Raw genomic sequence first — 25842 nt, 5'->3', positions numbered from 1 at the left:
ATTCTGGATGTTTTTCAAACAAATCTCTAAAATGATTTTTCAATAATTTTTTTCCTCTATAAATAATTATTTGATTATCGATTCGTTTTGAATGAATCCATACTTCCAGAACAGTTCACGGTTCTTATTCCAGGACCTGGAACGTTCTGTTCGGATGGTTCTGGTGGTTCCGCAGAAGCTCCTCCTCCATCCAACAAACTTTCAACAAACCGATTAGCCTGATTGATTCGCAGACCCCAGTGCGCATGCTCAGAGGCGGGGCATGAGCGCCACGGGGTGCTGCTTTCAGGGGCGCCTCGGAAAGATAAGAAGAATAGTTTTATGGATTAAACGTTCCTCAGGTTCAACTGAACGTTAACCAAAGAGATGACGGTTTGTAATCTCTGCACTGATTGGTGAGCTCGTGCGTTCAGCTTCAGACCGGATGCAGTTAAAGACTGGGCTGGAGTCTGTGGATTCCGACAGCCCTGAAGGCAGCAGCGGAGTAGAGGAGGAGCAGCTGAGGGTCTCGGAGCGGTGAGTCCAGTTAAAGCCGTTTATTCCTTCTGGTTCGGGGCTTTATCCGGTCCCGGTCCCGAGCAGGTCGGACCGGACCTGCAGGGCACAGCGGGCCGGAACCGGGAGCTCCTGGGGCCGCAGCAGGAGCCCCACGCCGCCGCCGAGGGGCGAAACATGTCTGCTCCGGGGCCGCGCGCGTGCTTACGCGGGTCTAAGCGCGTGCACGCCATTGAGCAACAGGTAGAGCGCGTGCAGCGTGAGGTTCGGTCCGTCTCGGGTGGTTTCTGGGTTCTGCTTGGCTGCAGGTTCAGTCTGCAAGGTCCAACAGCTGCACGGTCCATCAGCGGACTGCAAGTCCCAAAATGCTTTGCGGGAATCCTGGGATGGTTTTCTGGATCCAGAATGAGATCCTGAAGGAGCGAGACGTTTCCGGTTCTGATCTCTGGTCCAAACTGTCAGCTCCTCCAGAAGTTCGGCTTACCATGACAACCAACCAGAGGCCAGCTGCAGAGCACGGTGGAGGCTCCGGCATGCTGTGGGCTTGAGTTAACCCAGCGCCACCTGGAGGCTCCGAGTTGCACGACAGCACTTCTTCTTCTCTGACATGTTTGTTTCTCCTCCAGGTGTTTTGATCAGTCTATTGATTGATACGGTGGCCCTGAGGTGCAAAACACAACAACATTAACCAAAACACAAAATAAGAGCCTGGTATTTAGACTCTATGACTGTTTGGCAGAGACACTATTTTAACTATTATTTAAACTATAGTTTTTAGTTTTCTGTAGCTAACTAAAATACTAAATTAAAAATACATTAATCAAAATTAATTAATATAACTAGTGAGGTTATAATTCAAAGCATTCATATGACATAGCCTACTTACATTTCAGTCATTATTATTAAAGGTTTTTCTCATATTCTTACCACACATTTCAAGAAGAGCTGGGAGAAATAAAACATTAGAGGGCAGCATGTCACTAAAACATGTTAAAAGAATCTGTCTAAAACACGATCTACCAGCACTAGCATGGCTAATATAATAAACCAGGCACTATGCAGCGGTACACAACCATTTTGTTTCTTTTTAGAAATGTATGACAAGAGCCGCCTCTCATTAGGAAGGTAACAGCGGTTACTGCTGAGCGGTAAAATGTTGGAAATACCTGCAAAACTCCTGACGGTGTAACTCTAAAGCCGTTGATGTGTTTTGGATCAAGCAGGAACCAACATGTCAGTTTAACCAATGAACAGCGTCGGGCATCGGGCTGCCTTCAGGGACAGTCGGAAATTACACTTTTCCTGGCAAATCTTTGCCGATCTCATAAGTATTTTATTTTAAAATGACCATTTCCAGTGGGGTGGCAGTAGGGGGGGCCAGGGGCCTGTTGGTGGTGGCAAGTGCCACCCCGGCCACCCCTCTGGCTCCGCCACTGAACTAAATGACAGTGGACACGGTCTGGAGACCACTAGTGTTAGCAAGTTACTACATCCATAAGAAATATGAATCTTCCTTTATGCTTTTTAACTTACTTGAACATTGTGGAGTATCCTCCATACAAGTTTCTTGAAGCCTCTTGCCACAATTACTGCAAAAGTTTGGTGACGGCTCAACCAGCTCCTTTCCACAGTTCGGGCAATACATGGCGAAGTGACTGTATTCCCGCTTCCTTAGGTTCTCATTCAAACGAAGCACTCCAGCAGAACTTCCGGTTCAAAAGTAAAACGACCTGTCGTCCAATCAGCGACTTCTTAGGTCTCCCACTGGGACCTACCTCTTCCGTTGTGTTTTCCTTAATGTTGTTGTGTTTTGCACCTCAGGGCCACCGTAGATTGATGATTTGCAGCTCATCAGCTGATTGGCTCATGTTAACAACCAAGCATGGACTCTGAGGCCACGCCCTGAACCGCAGGACTCATCCCGATTGGCCATGGTAGCAGAGGGGCCGCCTCATCCTAAGATGGAGCAATTGGACGAGCTGAGCTTAGGGGCGGGGCTTGAAGTAGCAGGTGAGACGGACAGCGGCAGGTGTGTGTGTGTGTGATGATCAGCTGATGGTTGAATCGGTTGTTTGTGCAGAGGAAGCAGGACGTGGTGAGGATCCTGAACCGGCCATGGTTCAGCCGCCGGACGCCATGACGATGGAACAGTGCTGGAGGCGACAGTTCCCGGACCGCCGGCGCTGCTCGGTCGTCCTTCTCAGGCTTCCTGCGGAGACGCTGCGGCTCTGGCGGCGGGGCGGTGCAGAGAGGAGGCGGAGCCAGCGGGTCAGGTCACGTGACCTGCGGTCCGGCTGGGACTGGATGGAGCCGCTGGACCTGGAGAACGGCGGCGCCGGAACCCGAGACTTTGTCAAGAAGGTGGAGGTGAACGCCCCTGAAGATGACCCTGGGAAACCCCAGAGCCTACTGCGACTGAAGCAACGCCTGGAGCCGCCCTCCGACCCCGCCCACCCAGATGATGGTGCCGCCCTGGGTGAGCCGCCGCAGAGCGACCACACCTACTGCATGGGCTTCAATACACCTGAGAGCAGCAGCCAATCACTGGAGGACAGGTAAGAGTGGGAGGAGCTTTCTCTCAAGGCTACAAACTCCATGTTTGTTTTTCTGTGCATTATTTTTCTAGCCATGATGCTGGACATTAAATACTGACTAAACTTTTCACATTCATAAAACATAACAAAGCAGGTTGAGAAATGAACAGAGGCTGTTGAAGCTTTTAGTGATCAAACTGCCAGAACCGGCTGGAACCGGCCCGAACGGGCCGTGATGATTGGTGCCAGTGGTTCTCATCGTGCTGTAACGGTTCCGTGTTTCTGTCATAGCGACTCGTTAACTTAAGAACGTTCTGGATCCACACCGGACAACTGCTATGGCCGCCATCTTTTTTTCTGGGTCTGCTTGAGGATGAGCGACAGCGCCCTCTGCTGGACGCCGACTAAACTACAGCACTGAAAAGCGGTTGTTAATCGATTGGAACTGATTTTAAGTCAATAAATCATCAATGGAGATAAAGGTGACTCCTGAATGCATCACCAGAGGGCAGTGAGAGGAAACACAGCAGTTCTGGTTCTGGTTCTGGTTCTGGTCGGTCCTTCTGGACCAGAGAACAGATGCTGTTCTCCCCTCCGTCGCCTGACCTTTGACCTCAGTGTCTCTTGCAGGCCGCCGTCCCCATTGTCCAGCTGGTCAAAAAGAGACGGAGACGGCCGCTGCTCACCTGCAGGTAAGTCACCTGTGCTCCCGTCTGACTGTTACCATGGAGACCGGATAACAGGCTGACTCTTCCTCTTTGCTTGTTTCTGATTCCAGAGAAGAAGAAGAAGAAGAAGAACGTGCCGAGTGTGGTGCTGAGGAAGGTAAGGGCTGAGTGTGTGTGTGTGAGGCTCAGTGTGTGTGTGTGTGTGTGTGTGTGTGAGGCTCAGTGTGTGTGTGTGTGTGTGTGTGTGAGGCTCAGTGTGTGTGTGAGGCTCAGTGTGTGTGTGAGGCTCAGTGTGTGTGTGTGTGTGTGTGTGTGTGAGGCTCAGTGTGTGTGAGGCTCAGTGTGTGTGTGAGGCTCAGTGTGTGTGTGAGGCTCAGTGTGTGTGTGTGTGTGTGTGTGTGAGGCTCAGTGTGTGTGTGTGTGTGTGTGTGTGAGGCTCAGTGTGTGTGTGTGTGTGTGAGGCTCAGTGTGTGTGTGTGTGTGTGTGAGGCTCAGTGTGTGTGTGTGTGTGTGTGAGGCTCAGTGTGTGTGTGTGTGTGTGTGAGGCTCAGTGTGTGTGTGTGTGTGTGAGGCTCAGTGTGTGTGTGTGTGTGTGAGGCTCAGTGTGTGTGTGAGGCTCAGTGTGTGTGTGAGGCTCAGTGTGTGTGTGTGTGTGTGTGTGAGGCTCAGTGTGTGTGTGTGTGTGTGTGAGGCTCAGTGTGTGTGTGTGTGTGTGTGTGAGGCTCAGTGTGTGTGTGTGTGTGTGTGTGAGGCTCAGTGTGTGTGTGTGTGTGAGGCTCAGTGTGTGTGTGTGTGTGTGTGAGGCTCAGTGTGTGTGTGTGTGTGTGTGAGGCTCAGTGTGTGTGTGTGTGAGGCTCAGTGTGTGTGTGTGTGTGAGGCTCAGTGTGTGTGTGAGGCTCAGTGTGTGTGTGTGTGTGAGGCTCAGTGTGTGTGTGTGTGTGAGGCTCAGTGTGTGTGTGTGTGAGGCTCAGTGTGTGTGTGTGTGTGTGTGTGAGGCTCAGTGTGTGTGTGTGTGTGAGGCTCAGTGTGTGTGTGTGTGAGGCTCAGTGTGTGTGTGTGTGTGTGTGTGAGGCTCAGTGTGTGGTGTGTGTGTGTGAGGCTCAGTGTGTGTGTGTGTGAGGCTCAGTGTGTGTGTGTGTGAGGCTCAGTGTGTGTGTGTGTGTGTGAGGCTCAGTGTGTGTGTGTGTGTGTGTGAGGCTCAGTGTGTGTGTGTGTGTGTGTGTGTGAGGCTCAGTGTGTGTGTGTGTGTGTGTGTGAGGCTCAGTGTGTGTGTGTGAGGCTCAGTGTGTGTGTGTGTGAGGCTCAGTGTGTGTGAGGCTCAGTGTGTGTCTCTGTTCCAGGTGACAGGTGATCAGTGGGTCCTCAGGACTGGATCTGTTACAGACGAGGAAGTGGAGGATGATGAGAAAGTTCAGGTGAGGCATAGGGTCATCTGGAAGTCATGTGACCATCTTTTAAGCAGCGTGACCAATAGAATCTCCTGTGCCCACCATGTGACCGGCTGCTGCCCTGTGATTGGCTGATTAGATGAAGGACAAGAAGAGAGACGAGACGTCAGCATCAAGACAGAAGATGGTGAGGAGGATCAATGGCATGATGCCGTTTTGTGCCGCTGCATAATGCCGTTTGCGCCGTTTTGTGCTGCAGCGCCGCCAGGCCTGTCGGAGCTGCCCTGCGTGTCTGAGGGAGAACTGCGGCGTTTGCACGTTCTGCCGCGACATGAGGAAGTTCGGCGGTCCGTCCCGCATGAAGCAGAAGTGTGTGAGGCGGCGCTGCCTGCTGCTGGTGAGTCCAGTACCGGAACCGGAACCAGAGCCGGGTCTCTGCATAGAACCAAACCTCCCTCTGCTTTGTCCTCAGAACGCCCAGAAACAGCCGACCAAGCAAGAGACCCGACCCGGAGACGACACGGTCTGTCCGGGCACCTGGCAGGACGGCGTCCGCCGCTGGAGACACGAGACGACGGCAGGAAGGCGAGAGGTAGGGGTCTGCCGGTTTCCACTGCGGTTCCGACCCGCGGCTCGGTTCGTCCGGATCTCTGAGTTGGTTTGTGTTCAGGAGATGAGGAAGAGGATGTGGATGAAGAGGAGGAAGAGGAAGAGGGGCGGAGCCTCCGAGACCCGGAACGGCTGGATCGGTCCGCTGATGAAGAGCGAGGAAGAGGAGACGCCATTGTCCCACTGTCACCAGTTCACTGGAACCAGTGGGACCAGTTCAACTCCGACTGGGACTCACCTGCAGGTATAGACTTCCTGTCCTCTGACCCGGTGGTCCTGACCGGTGGTCCTGACCTGGTCGTCCTGACCTCTGTCCCAGTGGAACCTGACCCTGGACCGCGCCCACCTGTCCTCCGCTGTCCTCTCTGACTCCGCCCTCTCCTGTTGTCTGGCCTGTTGCCTCAGGTAGGGCTAGCTGCTGACCGCTCACCGTTTCCATGGTAGCAGTCATCTGAGCGTCTCTCTGTCTCCAGGACGGATCCATCCTCCAAGTCTCCACAGGCCTCACCTTCATCCCTCCTCCTCTGCCTCACCTTGCTGCCATCCAATCGCCAGAGGCGAAGGAGGAGGAGCAGCCAGTCAGCATCGAGCTTTACGGCAGGGAGGCGGAGCTTGGACCGGGACGTCTGAGGAGGGCAAGTTCTACGAAGTGGAGGTGGAGCTGCTGGACCCCGAGTCCGACCAGAACGTAATGACATCATCACCGGGAAGCTCTGACATCACCGCTGACATCACTGCTGACATCACTGCTGACATCACCTGCAGTCGGCCGGACTTTATATCGTTGGTCGGTGGAGCCACCGTCATCTGCTGATGAAACCGGGCCGGTCCGACCACTAAACCGTTCCCCTCTGCTTCCAGGAACCGCAGGGGTTCCTCCTGTTTGGGGGCGGAGCCAGCCACGCAGGGGGGCGGGCCTTGTTCCGTCTGCTGAAGGCGCTGAGGAGGACGGTGCTGCCGGCGCATTGGGTCGCCGTGATGGCTGCAGGACCGGAGCTGCAGCTGCTGCAGTGCTGCAGGGTAGGTTGCTGCCGCCGACTCTCCTCACATCTCTCCTCACGTCTCTCCTAACTTCTCTCCTCACGTCTCTCCTAACGTCTCTCCTCACGTCTCTCCTAACTTCTCTCCTCACGTCTCTCCTAACTTCTCTCCTCACGTCTCTCCTAACTTCTCTCCTAACTTCTCTCCTCACGTCTCTCCTAACGTCTCTCCTCACGTCTCTCCTCACTTCTCTCCTAACTTCTCTCCTCACTTCTCTCCTCACGTCTCTCCTAACGTCTCTCCTAACGTCTCTCCTAACTTCTCTCCTAACTTCTCTCCTCACTTCTCTCCTCACGTCTCTCCTAACGTCTCTCCTCACGTCTCTCCTAACTTCTCTCCTCACGTCTCTCCTCACTTCTCTCCTCACGTCTCTCCTAACTTCTCTCCTCACGTCTCTCCTCACTTCTCTCCTCACGTCTCTCCTAACGTCTCCTCACGTCTCTCCTAACTTCTCTCCTCACGTCTCTCCTAACTTCTCTCCTCACGTCTCTCCTAACTTCTCTCCTCACGTCTCTCCTAACTTCTCTCCTAACTTCTCTCCTCACGTCTCCTCACTTCTCTCCTCACGTCTCTCCTACGTCTCTCCTCACGTCTCTCCTAACTTCTCTCCTCACGTCTCTCCTCACTTCTCTCCTCACGTCTCTCCTAACTTCTCTCCTCACGTCTCTCCTAACTTCTCTCCTCACGTCTCTCCTCACTTCTCTCCTCACGTCTCTCCTAACTTCTCTCCTCACGTCTCTCCTAACTTCTCCTCACGTCTCTCCTAACTTCTCTCCTAACGTCTCTCCTCACTTCTCTCCTAACTTCTCTCCTCACGTCTCTCCTCACGTCTCTCCTCACGTCTCTCCTCACGTCTCTCCTCACGTCTCCTAACTTCTCTCCTCACGTCTCTCCTCACTTCTCTCCTAACGTCTCTCCTAACTTCTCTCCTCACGTCTCTCCTAACTTCTCTCCTAACTTCTCTCCTCACGTCTCTCCTCACTTCTCTCCTCACGTCTCTCCTAACTTCTCTCCTAACTTCTCTCCTCACGTCTCTCCTCACTTCTCTCCTCACGTCTCTCCTCACTTCTCTCCTCACGTCTCTCCTAACTTCTCTCCTCACGTCTCTCCTAACTTCTCTCCTCACATCTCTCCTAACTTCTCTCCTCACGTCTCTCCTAACTTCTCTCCTCACATCTCTCCTAACTTCTCTCCTCACGTCTCTCCTAACTTCTCTCCTCACATCTCTCCTAACTTCTCTCCTCACGTCTCCTAACTTCTCTCCTCAACATCTCTCCTCACTTCTCTCCTCACGTCTCTCCTAACTTCTCTCCTCACATCATCTCCTAACTTCTCTCCTCACGTCTCTCCTAACTTCTCTCCTCACGTCTCTAACTTCTCTCCTCACGTCTCTCCTAACTTCTCTCCTCACGTCTCTCCTCACGTCTCTCCTCACTTCTCTCCTCACGTCTCTCCTCACGTCTCTCCTCACGTCTCCTAACTTCTCTCCTCACGTCTCCTAACGTCTCTCCTCACTTCTCCTCACTTCTCTCCTCACGTCTCTCCTAACGTCTCTCCTCACGTCTCTCCTAACTTCTCTCCTCAGTCTCTCCTCACGTCTCTCCTCACGTCTCTCCTCACGTCTCTCCTCAACGTCTCCTAACTTCTCTCCTCAGTCTCTCTAACTTTCTCTCCTCACGTCTCTCCTAACTTCTCTCCTCACGTCTCTCCTAACTTCTCTCCTCACGTCTCTCCTCACGTCTCTCCTCACTTCTCTCCTCACGTCTCTCCTAACGTCTCTCCTCACGTCTCTCCTAACTTCTCTCCTCCGTCTCTCCTAACTTCTCTCCTCACGTCTCTCCTAACTTCTCTCCTCACGTCTCTCCTAACTTCTCTCCTAACTTCTCTCCTCACGTCTCTCCTAACTTCTCTCCTAACTTCTCTCTCACGTCTCTCCTCACGTCTCTCCTCACGTCTATCCTCACTTCTCTCCTCACGTCTCTCCTAACGTCTCTCACTTCTCTCCTAACTCTCTCCTCACGTCTCTCCTCACTTCTCTCCTAACTTCTCTCCTAACTTCTCTCCTCACGTGTCTCCTCACGTCTCTCCTAACTTCTCTCCTCACGTCTCTCCTCACGTCTCTCCTCACTTCTCTCCTCACGTCTCTCCTCAATCTCTCCTCACGTCTCCAGCTGTCCTCCATGAGGGACGCCATCGTCACGTCCAAACGGATCGCAGCTTCCGGGTCAGCGTGCGGTCCCGCCTTCTGCCCGACGGCCACCGCCTCTACAGAGAGTGCGCACACAGAGTTGCTCACCTGAGCCAGGTAACAGCATGTTGGGTGGGGCCTATGGTTTGGCTCCGCCTCTTCCTGATCTCGTTCTGACCCGAACCCGTCCAAGTTATGGATCAGAGATTAGTTTCCTCTGGCAGAGCATCAAGTCCGCAGCACTACTCCTCCTGACCAGCAGAGGGCAACAGTGAAGAACTGTCCAGCAGAAGCAGCTCCTGCAGGCTGATATCGAGGGGAACAGCGCCCCCTCTGGTCATTCAGGCCCGGTGCCGGTCTTCATAAAATCAAAATATCTCCACCTGAATTCTAACATGCCAATAGGGGGCATCTGCTTCACCTGGGGTCAGGGGTCACTCTGTTAGCTGCAGGATGCTAATGATGCTAACAGCTGTGTCTGTGTGTGTGTCTCAGTTGGTGTCTCTGCTGCTGGATCTGGAGCGACTCGCCGTCTGCCGTGGCTGCAGGGTTCAGGCGGCGTCCCGTCAGCTGCCGCTCCGCTCCCCAGACTGCCACCTGCTGGTGACTCGCCCTTCCACACCTGCTTGCCGTGCTGGAAGAGGAGGAGGAAGAGGAGGGTGAAGATGAAGATGGAGCAATGGTGGAGGAGTTTCAGTCTTGTTAAAGTGCCTCACCATGTTGAGCTGGGGCTTCTGGGTAATGGAGTCCAGCAGCTCCAAACGTTTCTACCTCAGGTTTTACTACTGAACCGTTAATCAGAACTGAATCCGCTCCGGTCCGGTCCGGTCCGGTACTGCTGGGTGTTTCCTGCTGTTTTCCTCTGAATGTTTCTGTGGGCCTAAAGAGATGTTTCTACTTTTGATACGTTTATAAAGAGTTTTTCAGAAACGTGCCAGTGTGCTGTCTTTGCTTCCTGAAGGAGAGTGGATCCCTGCCAGGGAACCATTAGGGAACTATCAGAGGCCCAGCAGGGAACCATTAGGGCCCTCCTGCCCTCTGCTGGTGGTTCTGTGATACTGAGAAAATTGAAGCAGAAACAGATTGTTGAAGTCGCTGTTCTCTCAGCTTAATCATTTACATAAATGAGTTAAGGAGTATACTGTTATTTCTTCACACTGTGTCAAACTCGAGGCCTGCGGCCCAAATTTGGCCCAATGTAATTATTTCTGTGGCCCTCTGGACTAAACAGTTTGAAAAAGGTCTTCCTAATAAGTTGTGCTGCGTATTATCTAAATTTAATGAGATTTAAAGCTAATGTTTTAGCAACGTCTTAGCTGGTAGCTTTACCTTTACATTCTGCTGCTGCTGGCCCTTTAAAGATGTTGTTGCCATGGTAGCAGACCGTTCAGTGGTTCTTAAAGCTACAGTCACTGGCCAGCGTAAGGATTTAACCGTTTAATGACGAACAGCCACATTGCAGAATGTTTCCTTGGACTTTATTTGATAGAAAATCTGTGTGAGTGTGAGTGGGCGTGGCCAGTGGGCATCATGGAGGAGCATGGCGGACAGAATACAGGAAACAAACGAGGCACTTGTTCTGATCCGGAGCTGCAGGTCATCCTGTCGCTGTGGTTGCTATGGTGACGCTGGAGAACAGCTGGACCTGACATCAGTGTGTGTGTGTGTGTGTTGTGTGTGTGTGTGAGTGTGTGTGTGAGTGTGTGTGTGTGTGTGTGAGTGTGTGTGTGAGTGTGAGTGTGTGTGTGTGTGTGTGAGTGTGTGTGTAATTATGGCTCTGTTAAATCATCAGTTTCTCTTTTTACAAGCAAGCAGATCTTTTCATTTCTAATCATATCAATAATATATCAGATATCAATAATCATGTCAGGATCATTTACATGTTACAAAAATAAAAACTCATTCCGGTCGTATTCACATGCTGACATACGGCCACCAGGAGGCGCCGCCGTTTGCATACAGACTGGAGGAACCAAACATGCAGCAGGCTTAGTTGCCACGGTAACCGCAGTACAAGGCAGACACATGTCAGTATTGAGAATGAGGCATGATGGGGAATGAGGTGTGGCTCCGTCAGCAGGAGGCGGGGCTTCTCTCAGTGGCCAATCACAGAAGCCCTTGTGAAGCATAAACATCACTGCTGGCCAATCAGAGAGAAAGCCCATCTGCTAAGTTCCGCCCACTGCGCCTGCAGCCAATCAGAACTTGACTCAGCCGCTGTGGGCTCGGTTTCAGCCAGAGATCCCGCCCACTCCCCGGCTCCCTCCTCCAATCAGATTGCTCCGTAGGGGCCATGCTGGCGGCTGATTGGCTGACCTCCAAGAAGCTGGCTGGCGATTGGCTGTCAGATGGAGGCCCGTCATCACTCATGGGCATGAGGAAGGAGAACGCCGCCTGCGGAGCTGCAGCAGAGCTCCCATGATGCTTTGTGAGGCTGACAGTGTGGCTCCGCCCCCTCAGCGCCTCCTCTGACAGCAGGGACTCCCTGGGGAAGCTCCTGCTCCTCCTCTCCTCTCTCACCGCCTGATTCCTTTTCTTGTCCTGTCTTCTTCTCCTGTTCATCTCCTCTTCCTCCACCAGGTCCAGGTCCAGGTCAGGAGCTCCTCCAACTCCACTCCTCCCCCCCCCACCGCCTCCTCCCCTCCGCCTGCTGAGGGAAGCAGTTGCCATGACGGACTCCCGCTCCTGTGAGGAGGAAGAGGAGGTGTGCGCTCCTTCTTCAGGGCCTGATGGAGCAAAACAGAACAACGTCAGAACCAAAACCAGCTTGAACAGGAACATGTGACCTGATCACATGACTGAGGCTGGACTCCACGATGATGATGATGCTGAGGAAGAGATGGAAGGATGAAGACATGAAGGAGGAAGCAGAGCTACCAACCGCGAGTTCTCGGTTCGTCCAATCACGTAGAAGCAGGGCGCCCTGCCTGGAGTTGGTCATACAGAGAGAGAGGCTGGAGAGCTCCACTGAGGCAAGGAAGAGGAGGAAGAGGAAGAGGGAAAGGAGAATAACACTGTTAGCTCAGGATCAGGAGCTAACAGGCTAAAGACCCAGTAAACATGAGCTAACAGGCTAAAGACCCAGTTAAACATGAGCTAACAGGCTAAAGACCCAGTTAAACATGAGCTAATGTAACATAGTTAATACTGTACAGAATTCAACTTGTCTTTATTTCCAAGTTTGGGTTCAGGCGTAATGGGTGAAGCAGCACCCCCTCCTGGTGGTTGGCAACATTAACTATAGTGAACATAGATATCTTGTTGCCAGTTCATGAGAGGGGGCACGAGGTAGGTTCACTGGGAACATTGTAACGGTCCTGTAAAATGTTCTGTTAGATTGTTGCTAACGACGTCATCAGCAGCCAGAGGAGCCTGTTCAGTGACAGACTGCTGCTTCCCAAGTGCCGGACCAATAGATTCAAGAACTCCTTTGTCCCCACGCCTTCAGACTGTACAACTCCTCACTGGGGGGTCGGAGGTGACACAGGACAGAGGGAAGAAGGAGTAGTTTTTCTACAAATGTGAACTCCATATTTATCAGGCCAAACCATACAGTGCAATACCATATCACTGGTCAATCTATCCACCAAATTGCTATAATTTCCTTTTGTGTTGTATTTATATTCTTGTTTTGTATTTAATTTGTATTTTTTTGTATTTGTGTATGCTTACTGTGTGCCACATTTTTGCCTGTGAGCTGCTGGTAACTATAATTTCCTGAGGGAGTCTTCCCAAGGGATCAATAAAGTCAAGTCTAAGTCTAAGTCTAAGTCTAAAATACTATTCCTCGTAAGGTGCTGTACTGCCGGTGATGAACCTGGTCCCTGATTATTTTATATCCTGTTTCATACAGATAAACTACATCCTGTCTCCTGGTCCATATTCACACAACGCAGAGGACTGACGAAAAGCGATGATAATTAAAAAGGATACACTAACATGTTAATGACCCAGTAAACATGAGCTAACAGCTTAAAGTCCCAATTAAACATGAGCTAACAGGCTAATGACCCAGTTAAACATGAGCTAACAGCCTAAAGTCCCAATTAAACATGAGCTAACAGGCTAATGACCCAGTTAAACATGAGCTAACAGCCTAAAGTCCCAGTTTAAACATGAGCTAACAGGCTAAAGTCCCAATTAAACATGAGCTAACAGGATAATGACCCAGTTAAACATGAGCTAACAGCTTAAAGGCGCAATTAAACATGAGCTAACAGGCTAATGACCCAGTTAAACATGAGCTAACAGCCTAAAGTCCCAGTTAAACATGAGCTAACAGCTTAAAGTCCCAATTAAACATGAGCTAACAGGCTAATGACCCAGTTAAACATGAGCTAACAGCCTAAAGTCCCAATTAAACATGAGCTAACAGGCTAATGACCCAGTTAAACATGAGCTAACAGCCTAAAGTCCCAGTTAAACATGAGCTAACAGGCTAAAGTCCCATTAAACATGATCTAACAGGATAATGACCCAGTTAAACATGAGCTAACAGCTTAAAGGCGCAATTAAACATGAGCTAACAGGCTAATGACCAGTTAAACATGAGCTAACAGGCTAAAGTCCCAATTAAACATGAGCTAACAGCCTAAAGTCCCAGTTAAACATGAGCTAACAGGCTAATGACCCAGTTAAACATGAGCTAACAGCCTAAAGTCCCAATTAAACATGAGCTAACAGGCTAATGACCCAGTTAAACATGAGCTAACAGCCTAAAGTCCCAGTTAAACATGAGCTAACAGGCTAAAGTCCCAATTAAACATGAGCTAACAGGATAATGACCCAGTTAAACATGAGCTAACAGCTTAAAGGCGCAATTAAACATGAGCTAACAGGCTAATGACCCAGTTAAACATGAGCTAACAGGCTAAAGTCCCAATTAAACATGAGCTAACAGCCTAAAGTCCCAGTTAAACATGAGCTAACAGGCTAAAGTCCCAATTAAACATGAGCTAACAGCTTAAAGCCCCAATTAAACATGAGCTAACAGCTTAAAGTCCCAATTAAACATGAGCTAACAGGTTAATGACCCAGTTAAACATGAGCTAACAGCCTAAAGTCCCAGTTAAACATGAGCTAACAGCTTAAGTCCCAATTAAAACATGACCTAACAGCTTAAAGTCCCAATTAAACATGAGCTAACAGCTTAAGTCCCAATTAAACATGAGCTAACAGGTTAATGACCCAGTTAAACATGAGCTAACAGCCTAAAGTCCCAGTTAAACATGAGCTAACAGCTTAAAGTCCCAATTAAACATGAGCTAACAGCTTAAAGTCCCAATTAAACATGAGCTAACAGGCTAATGACCCAGTTAAACATGAGCTAACAGCCTAAAGTCCCAATTAAACATGAGCCCAACAGGTTAATGACCCAGTTAAACATGAGCTAACAGCCTAAAGTCCCAGTTAAACATGAGCTAACAGGCTAATGACCCAGTTAAACATGAGCTAACAGGCTAAAGTCCCAATTAAACATGAGCTAACAGGCTAATGACCCAATTAAACATGAGCTAACAGGCTAATGACCCAATTAAACATGAGCTAACAAGCTAATGATCCAGTTAAACAAGAGAAAACATGCTAATGTAAAGTGAAGTCATAAAAACATAGAAGCCATGATATCATCTGATCCTGATTGGATAAAAACTCGGATATACTTGATTCCTAGTTTTGATTCTGTTCAAAACAAGCATGTCTGCAGGATCCAGACAACAACCAAGTGAATCAGAACCACTGGACTCAGATAGACGGATCCCAGAAGAGGAGGAAGCTGCAATTTCTCCTCTTCTTCTTCCTGACTGGAGCCGACAGATTTAAACAGAACAAACAAAAAGTGAACAGCAGGAGAAGACCGTGCCATGCCTGTGACGGTCTGCTGTTTTTCAAGCTGGTGAACAGAACTGCTTCGAGTCTGAGTCTCACCATAATCTGGGACGTATCCGTTGCCTTTCTTGAGAACAGGTGGATCCGGTTTCCTCCTCTGCGGATCTGCTCCACCGCCTGACTGTGGGTCATTCCCGCCGTGCTGCCGCCGTTGATCTCAACCAGTGGTCGGACACCTGCAGGACACAGGTACACACACTTGAGGAGGTGGAGCGTGTATCAAACTCGAATCAGCCTTTTATGCGGACCTCAAGGCTCGAGTCCAACCTTCAACGGTTGTGGTGCAAATATTGTTTCATGAGTCAAACAAATCAGACTTTTTCTGTAAACTGCCAAATTACAGAAAAAAAACCATTTCTTTCTGAAAAAATCCAGATTTTTTGTGGATATGAATGTAATTTTTTATTTATTTTTTTCCTGTTGTGGGCAACGGGGCCCGACGAATACCCGTGGTTAAACGGACGGCGGAGTCCGGCGGTAACAGGCGCTTAAATTCCATGACAAAAAGAAAAGGAAAAAATTTTTTTTAATAAATAAATAAATAACACTTGGTATTTTATTATATGTTGCATGACTTTGTGTTTGTGTTTATAATGTAAAGCACTTTGAAATGCCTTGTAGCTGAAATGTGCTATACAAATAGAATTTGATTGATTGATTGTGTGTCACAGTGTGTGTCAGTGTGTCATAGTATGTCATAGTGTGTCACAGTGTGTCACATTGTGTCATAGTGTGTGTCAGTATGTCACAGTGTGTCATAGTGTGTCATAGTGTGTCACAGTGTGTCATAGTGTGTCATAGTGTGTCACATTGTGTCATAGTGTGTGTCAGTATGTCACAGTGTGTCATAGTGTGTCATAGTGTGTCACATTGTGTCATAGTGTGTGTCAGTATGTCACAGTGTGTCATAGTGTGTCATAGTGTGTCACATTGTGTCATAGTGTGTGTCAGTATGTCACAGTGTCATAGTGTGTCACATTGTGTCATAGTGTGTGTCATAGTGTGTGTCATAGTGTGTCAGTGTGTCATAGTGTGTCATACTGTGTCACAGTGTGTAATAGTGTGTTATAGTGTGTGTCATAGTGTGTGTCATAGTGTGTCAGTGTGTCATAGTGTGTCATATAGTGTGTCACATTGTGTCATAGTGTGTGTCAGTATGTCACAGTGTGTCATAGTGTGTCATAGTGTGTCACATTGTGTCATAGTGTGTGTCAGTATGTCACAGTGTGTCATAGTGTGTCATAGTGTGTCACATTGTGTCATAGTGTGTGTCATAGTGTGTGTCATAGTGTGTCAGTGTGTCATAGTGTGTCATACTGTGTCACAGTGTGTCATAGTGTGTCATAGTGTGTCACAGTGTGTCATAGTGTGTCATAGTGTGTCACATTGTGTCATAGTGTGTCAGTGTGTTATAGTGTGTCAGTGTGTCATAGTGTGTCACAGTGTGTCACAGTGTGTCATAGTGTGTCACAGTGTGTCACAGTGTGTCACAGTGTGTCATAGTGTGTAACAGTGTGTCATAGTGTGTCACAGTGTGTCACAGTGTGTCATAGTGTGTCATAGTGTGTTATAGTGTGTCATAGTGTGTCACAGTGTGTCATAATGTGTCACAGTGTGTCATAGTGTGTCACAGTGTGTCATAGTGTGTAATAGTGTGTCATAGTGTGTTATAGTGTGTCATAGTGTGTCATAGTGTGTTAAAGTGTGTCATAGTGTGTCATAATATGTCACAGTGTGTTATAGTGTGTCATAGTGTGTCATAGTGTGTTAAAGTGTGTCATAGTGTGTCATAGTGTGTCATAATATGTCACAGTGTGTTATAGTGTGTCATAGTGTGTCATAGTGTGTCATAGTGTGTCATAATATGTCACAGTGTGTTATAGTGTGTCATAGTGTCACAGTGTCATAGTGTGTCATAGTGTGTCATAGTGTGTCACAGTGTGTTATAGTGTGTCACAGTGTGTCATAGTGTGTTATAGTGTGTCATAGTGTGTCATAGTGTGTTATAGTGTGTCATAGTGTGTCATAATGTGTCATAGTGTGTTATAGTGTGTCATAGTGTGTCACAGTGTGTTATAGTGTGTGACAGTGTGTGTCAGTGTGTTAGTGTGTCATAGTGTGTAATAGTGTGTCATAGTGTGTTATAGTGTGTCATAGTGTGTCATAGTGTGTTATAGTGTGTTATAGTGTGTCATAGTGTGTCATAGTGTGTTATAGTGTGTCATAGTGTGTTATAGTGTGTCATAGTGTGTCATAGTGTGTTAAAGTGTGTTAGTGTGTCATAGTGTGTCATAGTGTGTTAAAGTGTGTCAGTGTGTCATAGTGTGTCATAATATGTCACAGTGTGTTATAGTGTGTCATAGTGTGTCATAGTGTGTTAAAGTGTGTCATAGTGTGTCATAGTGTGTCATAATATGTCACAGTGTGTTATAGTGTGTCATAGTGTGTCATAGTGTGTCACAGTGTGTTATAGTGTGTCACAGTGTGTCATAGTGTTATAGTGTGTCATAGTGTGTCATAGTGTGTTAAAGTGTGTCATAGTGTGTCATAATATGTCACAGTGTGTTATAGTGTGTCATAGTGTGTCATAGTGTGTTATAGTGTGTCATAGTGTGTCACAGTGTGTCATAGTGTGTCATAGTGTGTCACAGTGTGTCATAGTGTGTCAGTGTGTTATAGTGTGTCAGTGTGTCATAGTGTGTCACAGTGTGTCACAGTGTGTCATAGTGTGTCACAGTGTGTCACAGTGTGTCACAGTGTGTCATAGTGTGTCACAGTGTGTCATAGTGTGTCACAGTGTGTCATAGTGTGTCACAGTGTGTCACAGTGTGTCATAGTGTGTCATAGTGTGTTATAGTGTGTCATAGTGTGTCACAGTGTGTCATAATGTGTCACAGTGTGTCAGTGTGTTAGTGTGTCATAGTGTGTAAAAGTGTGTCATAGTGTGTTAAAGTGTGTCATAGTGTGTCATAGTGTGTTAAAGTGTGTCATAGTGTGTCATAGTGTGTCATAATATGTCACAGTGTGTTATAGTGTGTCATAGTGTGTCATAGTGTGTTAAAGTGTGTCATAGTGTGTCATAGTGTGTCATAATATGTCACAGTGTGTTATAGTGTGTCATAGTGTGTCATAGTGTGTCACAGTGTGTTATAGTGTGTCACAGTGTGTCATAGTGTGTTATAATGTGTCATAGTGTGTCATAGTGTGTTAAAGTGTGTCATAGTGTGTCATAATATGTCACAGTGTGTTATAGTGTGTCATAGTGTGTCACAGTGTGTTATAGTGTGTCACAGTGTGTCATAATGTGTCACAGTGTGTCATAGTGTGTCACAGTGTGTCATAGTGTGTCATAGTGTGTCACATTGTGTCATAGTGTGTCAGTGTGTTATAGTGTGTCAGTGTGTCATAGTGTGTCACAGTGTGTCACAGTGTGTCATAGTGTGTCACAGTGTGTCACAGTGTGTCACAGTGTGTCATAGTGTGTCACAGTGTGTCATAGTGTGTCACAGTGTGTCATAGTGTGTCACAGTGTGTCACAGTGTGTCATAGTGTGTCATAGTGTGTTATAGTGTGTCATAGTGTGTCACAGTGTGTCATAATGTGTCACAGTGTGTCAGTGTGTTAGTGTGTCATAGTGTGTAATAGTGTGTCATAGTGTGTTAAAGTGTGTCATAGTGTGTCATAGTGTGTTAAAGTGTGTCATAGTGTGTCATAGTGTGTCATAATATGTCACAGTGTGTTATAGTGTGTCATAGTGTGTCATAGTGTGTTAAAGTGTGTCATAGTGTGTCATAGTGTCATAGTGTGTCACAGTGTGTTATAGTGTGTCATAGTGTGTCATAGTGTGTCACAGTGTGTTATAGTGTGTCACAGTGTGTCATAGTGTGTTATAATGTGTCATAGTGTGTCATAGTGTGTTAAAGTGTGTCATAGTGTGTCATAATATGTCACAGTGTGTTATAGTGTGTCATAGTGTGTCACAGTGTGTTATAGTGTGTCACAGTGTGTCATAATGTGTCACAGTGTGTCATAGTGTGTCATAGTGTGTCATAGTGTGTCACATTGTGTCATAGTGTGTGTCAGTATGTCACAGTGTGTCATAGTGTGTCACATTGTGTCATAGTGTGTGTCAGTATGTCACAGTGTGTCATAGTGTGTCACATTGTGTCATAGTGTGTGTCATAGTGTGTGTCATAGTGTGTCAGTGTGTCATAGTGTGTCATACTGTGTCACAGTGTGTAATAGTGTGTTATAATGTGTCATACTGTGTCACAGTGTGTCATAGTGTGTCATAGTGTGTCACATTGTGTCATAGTGTGTCACAATGTGTCATAGTGTCAGTGTGTTATAGTGTGTCAGTGTGTCATAGTGTGTCACAGTGTGTCACAGTGTGTCATAGTGTGTCATAGTGTGTCACAGTGTGTCACAGTGTGTCATAGTGTCACAGTGTGTCATAGTGTGTAATAGTGTGTCATAGTGTGTCACAGTGTGTCATAGTGTGTTATAGTGTGTCATAGTGTGTCATAGTGTGTCATAGTGTGTCACAGTGTGTCACAGTGTGTCATAGTGTGTCACAGTGTGTCACAGTGTGTAATAGTGTGTTATAATGTGTCATACTGTGTCACAGTGTGTCATAGTGTGTCATAGTGTGTCACATTGTGTCATAGTGTGTCACAATGTGTCATAGTGTCAGTGTGTTATAGTGTGTCAGTGTGTCATAGTGTGTCACAGTGTGTCACAGTGTGTCATAGTGTGTCACAGTGTGTCACAGTGTGTCACAGTGTGTCATAGTGTGTCACAGTGTGTCATAGTGTGTCACAGTGTGTCATAGTGTGTCACAGTGTGTCACAGTGTGTCATAGTGTGTCATAGTGTGTTATAGTGTGTCATAGTGTGTTAAAGTGTGTCATAGTGTGTCATAGTGTGTTATAGTGTGTCACAGTGTGTCATAATGTGTCACAGTGTGTCATAGTGTGTCACAGTGTGTCATAGTGTGTTAAAGTGTGTCATAGTGTGTTATAGTGTGTCATAGTGTGTCATAGTGTGTTATAGTGTGTCATAGTGTGTCATAGTGTGTCATAATATGTCACAGTGTGTTATAGTGTGTCATAGTGTGTCATAGTGTGTTAAAGTGTGTCATAGTGTGTCATAGTGTGTCATAATATGTCACAGTGTGTTATAGTGTGTCATAGTGTGTCATAGTGTGTCACAGTGTGTTATAGTGTGTCACAGTGTGTCATAGTGTGTTATAATGTGTCATAGTGTGTCATAGTGTGTTAAAGTGTGTCATAGTGTGTCATAATATGTCACAGTGTGTTATAGTGTGTCATAGTGTGTCACAGTGTGTTATAGTGTGTCACAGTGTGTCACAGTGTGTCATAATGTGTCACAGTGTGTCATAGTGTGTCATAGTGTGTCATAGTGTGTCATAGTGTGTCACAGTGTGTGTCAGTGTGTTAGTGTGTCATAGTGTGTGACAGTGTGTTATAGTGTGTCATAGTGTGTTATAGTGTGTCATAGTGTGTCACAGTGTGTTATTGTGTGTGACAGTGTGTCATAGTGTGTCATAGTGTGTTATAGTGTGTCATAGTGTGTCACAGTGTGTGTCAGTGTGTCATAGTGTGTCATAGTGTGTCACAGTGTGTCATAGTGTGTCACAGTGTGTCATAGTGTGTGTCATAGTGTGTGTCATAGTGTGTCAGTGTGTCATAGTGTGTCATAGTGTGTCATACTGTGTCACAGTGTGTAATAGTGTGTTATAGTGTGTCATAGTGTGTCATAGTGTGTCAAAGTGTGTCATAGTGTGTCATACTGTGTCACAGTGTGTCATAGTGTGTCATAGTGTGTCAGTTTGTCACAGTGTGTGTCAGTGTGTCATAGTGTGTCACAATGTGTGTCAGTGTGTTATAGTGTGTCAGTGTGTCATAGTTTGTCACAGTGTGTTACAGTGTGTATCATAGTGTGTCACAGTGTGTCATAGTGTGTCACAGTGTGTCATAGTGTGTCATAGTGTGTGTCAGTATGTCACAGTGTGTCATAGTGTGTCATAGTGTGTCACAGTGTGTCATAGTGTGTTACAGTGTGTGTCATAGTGTGTGTCAGTATGTCACAGTGTGTCATACTGTGTCACAGTGTGTAATAGTGTGTCATAGTGTGTCAGTTTGTCACAGTGTGTGTCAGTGTGTCATAGTGTGTCACAATGTGTGTCAGTGTGTTATAGTGTGTCAGTGTGTCATAGTGTGTCACAGTGTGTTACAGTGTGTATCATAGTGTGTCACAGTGTGTCATAGTGTGTCACAGTGTGTCATAGTGTGTCATAGTGTGTGTCAGTATGTCACAGTGTGTCATAGTGTGTCATAGTGTGTCATAGTGTGTCACATTGTGTCATAGTGTGTGTCATAGTGTGTCAGTGTGTCATACTGTGTCACAGTGTGTAATAGTGTGTTATAATGTGTCATACTGTGTCACAGTGTGTCATAGTGTGTCATAGTGTGTCACATTGTGTCATAGTGTGTCATAGTGTGTCACAATGTGTCATAGTGTCAGTGTGTTATAGTGTGTCAGTGTGTCATAGTGTGTCACAGTGTGTCAGTGTGTCATAGTGTGTCACATTGTGTCATAGTGTGTCAGTGTGTTATAGTGTGTCAGTGTGTCATAGTGTGTCACAGTGTGTCACAGTGTGTCATAGTGTGTCACAGTGTGTCATAGTGGTCACAGTGTGTCATAGTGTGTCACAGTGTGTCACAGTGTGTCATAGTGTGTCATAGTGTGTTATAGTGTGTCATAGTGTGTCACAGTGTGTCATAATGTGTCACAGTGTGTCATAGTGTGTCACAGTGTGTCACATTGTGTCATAGTGTGTTATAGTGTGTCATAGTGTGTCATAGTGTGTTAAAGTGTGTCATAGTGTGTCATAGTGTGTCACAGTGTGTTATAGTGTGTCACAGTGTGTCATAGTGTGTTATAATGTGTCACATTGTGTCATAGTGTGTTATAGTGTGTCATAGTGTGTTATAGTGTGTCATAGTGTGTCATAGTGTGTCAGTGTGTCACAGTGTGTTATAGTGTGTCACAGTGTGTCATAGTGTGTTATAGTGTGTCATAGTGTGTCATAATGTGTCACAGTGTGTCATAGTGTGTCATAGTGTGTCATAGTGTGTCATAGTGTGTCATAGTGTGTCATAATGTGTCACAGTGTGTCATAGTGTGTCATAGTGTGTGTGTCATAGTGTGTTATAGTGTGTCATAGTGTGTCACAGTGTGTTATAGTGTGTCACAGTGTGTCATAGTGTGTCATAGTGTGTCATAATGTGTCACAGTGTGTCATAGTGTGTCATAATGTGTCATAGTGTGTCACAGTGTGTGTCAGTGTGTGACAGTGTGTCATAGTGTGTCATAGTGTGTCACAGTGTGTCACAGTGTGTCATAGTGTGTCACAGTGTGTCATAGTGTGTGTCATAGTGTGTGTCATAGTGTGTCAGTGTGTCATAGTGTGTCATGGTGTGTCTCATAGTGTGTCATACTGTGTCACAGTGTGTTATAGTGTGTCATAGTGTGTCATAGTGTGTCACAGTGTGTCATAGTGTGTCATAGTGTGTCAGTTTGTCACAGTGTGTGTCAGTGTGTCATAGTGTGTCACAATGTGTGTCAGTGTGTTATAGTGTGTCAGTGTGTCATAGTGTGTCACAGTGTGTTACAGTGTGTATCATAGTGTGTCATAGTGTGTCACAGTGTGTCATAGTGTGTCATAGTGTGTGTCAGTATGTCACAGTGTGTCATAGTGTGTCACAGTGTGTCACAGTGTGTCATAGTGTGTCATAGTGTGTGTCATAGTGTGTGTCATAGTGTGTCAGTGTGTCATAGTGTGTCATAGTGTGTCATAGTGTGTCACAGTGTGTCATAGTGTGTTATAGTGTGTCATAGTGTGTCACAGTGTGTCATACTGTGTCACAGTGTGTCATAGTGTGTCATAGTGTGTCACATTGTGTTATAGTGTGTCAGTGTGTCACAGTGTGTCATAGTGTGTCAGTGTGTTATAGTGTGTCAGTGTGTCATAGTGTGTCACAGTGTGTCACAGTGTGTCATAGTGTGTCATAGTTGGTCACATTGTGTCATAGTGTGTCAGTGTATTATAGTGTGTCAGTGTGTCATAGTGTGTCACAGTGTGTCACAGTGTGTCATAGTGTGTCACAGTGTGTCATAGTGTGTCACAGTGTGTCACAGTGTGTCATAGTGTGTCATAGTGTGTCATAGTGTGTTATAGTGTGTCATAGTGGTCACAGTGTGTCATAGTGTGTCACAGTGTGTCATAGTGTGTCACAGTGTGTCACATTGTGTCATAGTGTGTTACAGTGTGTCATAGTGTGTCATAGTGTGTTAAAGTGTGTATAGTGTGTCATAGTGTGTCATAATATGTCACAGTGTGTTATAGTGTGTCATAGTGTGTCATAGTGTGTCACAGTGTGTTATAGTGTGTCACAGTGTGTCATAGTGTGTCATAGTGTGTCATAGTGTGTCATAGTGTGTCATAGTGTGTTATAGTGTGTCATAGTGTGTCACAGTGTGTCATAGTGTGTCACAGTGTGTCATAGTGTGTCACAGTGTGTCACATTGTGTCATAGTGTGTTACAGTGTGTCATAGTGTGTCATAGTGTGTTAAAGTGTGTCATAGTGTGTCATAGTGTGTCATAATATGTCACAGTGTGTTATAGTGTGTCATAGTGTGTCATAGTGTGTCACAGTGTGTCATAGTGTGTTATAGTGTGTCATAGTGTGTCATAGTGTGTTAAAGTGTATAGTGTGTCATAGTGTGTCATAATATGTCACAGTGTGTTATAGTGTGTCATAGTGTGTCATAGTGTGTCACAGTGTGTTATAGTGTGTCACAGTGTGTCATAGTGTGTCATAATGTGTCATAGTGTGTCATAGTGTGTCATAGTGTGTCACAGTGTGTGTCAGTGTGTTATAGTGTGTCATAGTGTGTTATAGTGTGTCATAGTGTGTCACAGTGTGTCATAGTGTGTTAGTGTGTCATAGTGTGTCACAGTGTGTGTCAGTGTGTTATAGTGTGTCATAGTGTGTTATAGTGTGTCATAGTGTGTCACAGTGTGTGTGTAGTGTGTGTGTCATAGTGTGTCACAGTGTGTGTCATAGTGTGTGTCATAGTGTGTCATAGTGTGTGTCATAGTGTGTGTCACAGTGTGTCATAGTGTGTCATAATGTGTGTCAGTGTGTCACAGTGTGTCATAGTGTGTCATAGTGTGTCATAATGTGTGTCACAGTGTGTCATAGTGTGTCATAGTGTGTCACAGTGTGTCATAATGTGTGTCACAGTGTGTCACAGTGTGTCATAGTGTGTCACAGTGTGTCATAGTGTGTCACAGTGTGTAACAGTGCGTCATAGTGTGTTACCTGTATCTTAGAGCTCCTCTGCGCCGGCCCCCCGTCCATCAGCCCCAGCACATACCCATGTTGTACTCACTGCCGCCCCGCAGAGAGAAGCCGAAGCCGGTGGGCCCTCGCTCCAGATCCACGCTGTAGAACCGGGTCTCGTCCTGCAACAGAACCGCGGAGGTTCAGAAAACCTTCACAGGTCATCTGCTTTTCCTGTCCTGACCTCTGAACTCCTCCCCTCTACGCACCTGGCCACACCCCTCTGTCTCTTGGCTCCGCCCCTTTTGACAGAATGTTCTCAATGTGTCGGGGGGCGGAGCCAAGCATTCAGACATTCTGTTTTTTTCTGTTTTTATGCAATATTTGTTGCTCTGAAACAGGAAGGAAGGCGACTCATTTCCTGCCAGGTGGAATGGAACAGGTCACGTTTTAAGCTTCACTCCTGAATCCCTGCAGGTCTTACTGGAACATTTTCAGACTGAACTCAACTGAAAAATCAGAGAAATAAATGTGACCTTTGACCTCCCTCTGGGCCCTTTGACCAGCCGTCTGTCCGTGTCGAAGTCGGTGCCGTTGCAGGACGACTCTGTGGAGGAGAAGGAAACTGTTCCAATAATCAATTAACCAATTAATCACATGATCAATTAAAAGAATCTCAACAAATCATTGTTTAGGTGATTTTATGGTTGTTCTTTGGATGATAACATTTTCAGTGGCTGCTTTGCAGATTTGGTTACTTTATAATTCATTTTGTTTTGTTTATTCTGGATTTCAGTGACAAATGATTTATTCATCTTTGAGAAAGTGTTCCATGTTTACTCATCAGCATCAAATCAAACATCAAAATGATTGTTTATCGCCAGAACTTCTGATTCACCAGCGACAGACTTTTCCCCAGTGTATTTTCAGCCTGGCGGGTCACCAGGCTTTACTTGTGTCCCACCAGGCTAAGTATTGCTTATAAGTCTTTTTAAAAGTCCTAACATTTTTTTACATTTTTTAAGATTTTATGGTTGGTGTTCAGGTATTCTTTCAATAATACATAATTATTAGTATTTCCTGTTTCTCTGTTGTGTTTTTTCTTTATTATGAGCCAATGTTCTGTACGTTTGTTTCACATTCAACTAATTGTGAATTCATATATCATCTTCTAGAGATTTCCAATAGATCTTCTGCTCAACTTCACTCTTTTACTTTTTTTAATATTTGTGTTCTTGTGCACATTTTTGTCCCATTGAAATAAATTAAAATTCTACAAAATTTCACAAAATTCTGCTAAATTTTTATGCTTTTTCACAACTTACTACTGCTGCATACGTCAACCTGGAAACTCCATTCAACTTTTAAACAAGTCACAAGACATTAAACTTATCTTGGCGTTTTTATATCTCTTATGGATTTTTCACAGTTGCCATTTTATGCAGATTTCTGACTGTCATAGTCAGAAATCTAACAATCTGTCAGTTGTTAGAGTGTACAGTTTAATAAACGACCATTTTTGAACTTTTTAAGGTTTTTGACAATCAAAATGATGCTGTTCCTACATGTCTAACTGCACAGGAATAATTTATGCCACGAATGTTTTCTTTAAGGAACTGTAACTGTCATAGCTACAGGTTTCACTGTTTCTGCCAAACTCTT

The 25842-nt window shown here is 46.3% G+C and overlaps 1 protein-coding gene and 1 pseudogene across 1 annotated transcript; one reads left to right on the top strand and one right to left on the bottom strand.

Moving 5' to 3' along the window:
• Positions 1–308: 308 nt before the first annotated feature.
• LOC129354447 (uncharacterized) lies at positions 309–9979 on the top strand. The gene is made up of 16 exons (XM_055023909.1): positions 309–516; positions 2317–2505; positions 2576–3050; positions 3660–3721; positions 3808–3854; positions 5038–5112; positions 5225–5272; positions 5345–5482; positions 5558–5677; positions 5756–5938; positions 6014–6099; positions 6250–6481; positions 6556–6714; positions 8907–9009; positions 9419–9661; positions 9885–9979. The coding sequence occupies exons 2-16, from the start codon at positions 2427–2429 to the stop codon at positions 9977–9979; spliced, it is 2145 nt and encodes a 714-aa protein (XP_054879884.1). The 5' UTR covers positions 309–516; positions 2317–2426.
• A 687-nt stretch (positions 9980–10666) lies between these two features.
• LOC129354436 (membrane-associated guanylate kinase, WW and PDZ domain-containing protein 1-like) overlaps positions 10667–25842 on the bottom strand; it is a 35273-nt pseudogene continuing 20097 nt past the window's right edge.

The sequence above is a fragment of the Poeciliopsis prolifica genome, unplaced genomic scaffold (genome assembly GCF_027474105.1).
Source record: "Poeciliopsis prolifica strain line A6 unplaced genomic scaffold, Auburn_PproV2 SCAFFOLD110, whole genome shotgun sequence".
Classification (NCBI taxonomy): Eukaryota; Metazoa; Chordata; class Actinopteri; order Cyprinodontiformes; family Poeciliidae; genus Poeciliopsis; species Poeciliopsis prolifica.
The sequence above is the reverse complement of the archived record's forward strand: the minus strand, read 5'-3'. Positions and strand labels throughout refer to the sequence as shown.

Bases quoted from the DNA above. Each gene is read 5' to 3' on its own strand.
- LOC129354447 (XM_055023909.1), top strand. From the start codon at position 2,427: ATGGTAGCAGAGGGGCCGCCTCATCCTAAGATGGAGCAATTGGACGAG. The intron at 6,100-6,249 runs GTAGGGCTAGCT...TCCAATCGCCAG, and splicing joins TGTCTGGCCTGTTGCCTCAG to AGGCGAAGGAGGAGGAGCAG. The intron at 9,010-9,418 runs GTGCGCACACAG...TGTGTGTCTCAG, and splicing joins GGCCACCGCCTCTACAGAGA to TTGGTGTCTCTGCTGCTGGA.